General features: G+C 37.9%; 1 protein-coding gene across 47 annotated transcripts in view; it reads right to left on the bottom strand.

The window, feature by feature from the left end:
- CaMKII (Calcium/calmodulin-dependent protein kinase II) overlaps positions 1-2,500 on the bottom strand; it is a 141,344-nt gene that overhangs the window by 27,528 nt on the left and 111,316 nt on the right. For 7 of the 47 annotated variants that reach the window (XM_086535076.1, XM_086535080.1, XM_086535075.1 and 4 more), the window contains one exon: positions 1,898-2,182. The exons of the other annotated variants lie outside the window; for them this stretch is intronic. In XM_086535076.1, coding sequence (XP_086391202.1) covers positions 1,898-2,182 — 285 coding nt within the window. The remainder of the gene's footprint in view (positions 1-1,897; positions 2,183-2,500) is intronic. 47 annotated transcript variants of the gene reach the window in all.

Genomic DNA, 2,500 nt, shown 5'->3' with positions numbered 1-2,500 from the left:
TTCATAACTCTGCTGTTAACACTCATATTATCATGGATACACTCAAATCTTTCAAACAATCTAGTACAAGATATACATAATTTTCACTTTTTTTCTATCAATATTGTGCAGACAAAATCACTACAACCTTACAGTTACAATATTGCCACTCGACATGCTACTGACACAAGAGGTCAGTATTAAGATGAAAAAGATCTATGAATAAAAAGATTACTGAAAAGAAACAAGAAGTCAGTTCTTTCAAGACAGGCAAAGGAGTAACCAACTACAAAAGACCAACTTATGGTACTTGAACAAGAAGGCTCCCATTCAGATGAACATTTCTTTCTGAATACTGATTGATCTGCAAATAATACGACATGCTCTCTTCAGTCAATAAACAAAATAATTTCTCTTATATAGCTAATATACCATGATGATATGACAGAAGCGAAAAAAAATTGTGCAAGAGAGCAATTTTCATGCTGACTTACAGGTCATAAATTCAAGAGTACGATATAGAAAAGCAACCCATGAAGTTATCCGCTGGGTTCCCGCTTCAAATCTAATCACACTTGCTAAAAAACTACTTGCACATTTTCAAAGCCTTTTCTGTTCTTCTAATGTGGCTGCTACTTATATCATCATGTCAAATCTTTAGATATCAACTTCTATGCGATTTGTTTGTATACACAGTATAATCACCAGAGCACAGACATATACTTTGTACTCCTGTTTCAATGTTACTTTTTATGCACCTGTTTCTATTTCACTTTCTTCTAAAATCTGGAACATGCAAGTTTGGGAACTGAAAGTTCAAGCTGCATAATGAAATGCAAAGTTGTAGAAAAAGATAAAAAAACAAATAATAGAATAATAAGCTTCAGCTGCAAATAGTCTTTGCTTATCAGATACCATTTACTCTAATCACTAATATGCTTACATGTGAAAAAGAAGAGGAAGAAGAAGAAAAAAGTTTGAGGTCCTGTAGTAAGTCCCTGGCTAGACAAACGGAAATTATTATCCTCCTTTACGATTCAACCATGCCAGATCTTATGTAAATGTTTATCAACATGAAATGCTGTGCGAGTGGAAGGGTAAGAGATGAATAGAATAATATGTTTCTTCTATTAAATAAATAGAAGAGAAAAGTAAGGAAATGATATAGCATGTCTTTTCCTCTAGACATGAATTCCATGTAATCCTTTGTAATGAATATCAGAAATACTGAAACAACACAATTCACATTTATGAACGTAGAGGGCCTCCATCACCGAAAGAAGGCATACATACTGAAATCGCTTTAGGTTTTGCATTTGCAATCTCTATATTCCAACTTTCACTGCTTTTTGCACTTATGTACTGATGGATTCAAAGACTGAGAGACAGGTCAGCGATTAAAAATAAAACAGCCTCAGCAGCAGTTATGCTGAAAAAAGTAAAGCAAGGCATAATATCACATGCTTAACAGGTGAAAGATTCTTAAAGAAAGAAAAGACCAAAAAGAAAGGAAGAAAAAAACTATACTGCAGTAAACAAAACAAACTTGTATTCGTACAAGTGCTGGTGCATTTGTGTGTACTAGTATATCTTCAACCAGTTGTTCCCACAATCATAACCCAGAGAACACTCATCCAAGATTGTCTATGTACCAATGATTCAGGTCACCTTCTGAATTCGTTCATTTTCAGACCATTCACATGAAGTGCTCAATTGAACCATGCAAAGAGGAAAAAAGATACAAGATTCTTGTGCATGATATCCCAGAGGAATGAATGAAAGGCATCCTCAAAACAACACCAACAGCTTTGCCTTGTGAGAGAGAGGAAGAACCAAGGCAATAAAGATGGAAAAAACTGTGCATGTGGTAGTGTAAAATGTGATGGTGGTGGAGAATGATGGTATTTCTCTGTTGTACCCATAACACTGCTGGTACTGGAAGTGAGTTGAGTGTGTTGGCTAGCAGTGGTCGCTGTGACCCTGCTATTCTGGCTAGAGGGTTCGTTAGCAGAGGAAACTGGGGTCCGCCGGAAGATAGGAAGACTAGCCAGACGAGGCAGTGGGGGAACTCGCCGTCCCACAAATCGACTTAGTCCCGCACCCTCGCCAGGACCACCACTAGACTCTCCACCACCACCACCACCCACACCAGTACTAGTGCTGCTCCTGTTGCTGCTGCTGCTGCTGCTGTTGCTGGAACCTTCTGGAACACCATCGCACTCTTGAGCTTTTAGCATCTGTGTTCCACTTCCACTTTTTTCCCCTTAAAGATTATCCCAAGTCGGGCTAGTAAATCCAAAGAGCAATTCAATCCGTGATATGTGGTGGGATTATATAACATGAACCATTTTTACTCTTCTGGGGCTTGATCAATTTTAAAGCAGTGGGATGGTATAACAAAACTTGAACTGATATGCAGCGGTGAGTCTCCCATCACTACAATTGTTGGTATGAATACAAACATACTACATAAACTGGATGTGTTCAGCCTTTCTCACACCCACACTTGAAACATTCTACA

Source organism: Penaeus japonicus, unplaced genomic scaffold, assembly GCF_977035675.1.
Source record: "Penaeus japonicus unplaced genomic scaffold, GWHDUDI00000001_assembly GWHDUDI00000042, whole genome shotgun sequence".
Taxonomy (NCBI): Eukaryota; Metazoa; Arthropoda; class Malacostraca; order Decapoda; family Penaeidae; genus Penaeus; species Penaeus japonicus.
This window is presented reverse-complemented; position numbering and strand designations above follow the sequence as displayed.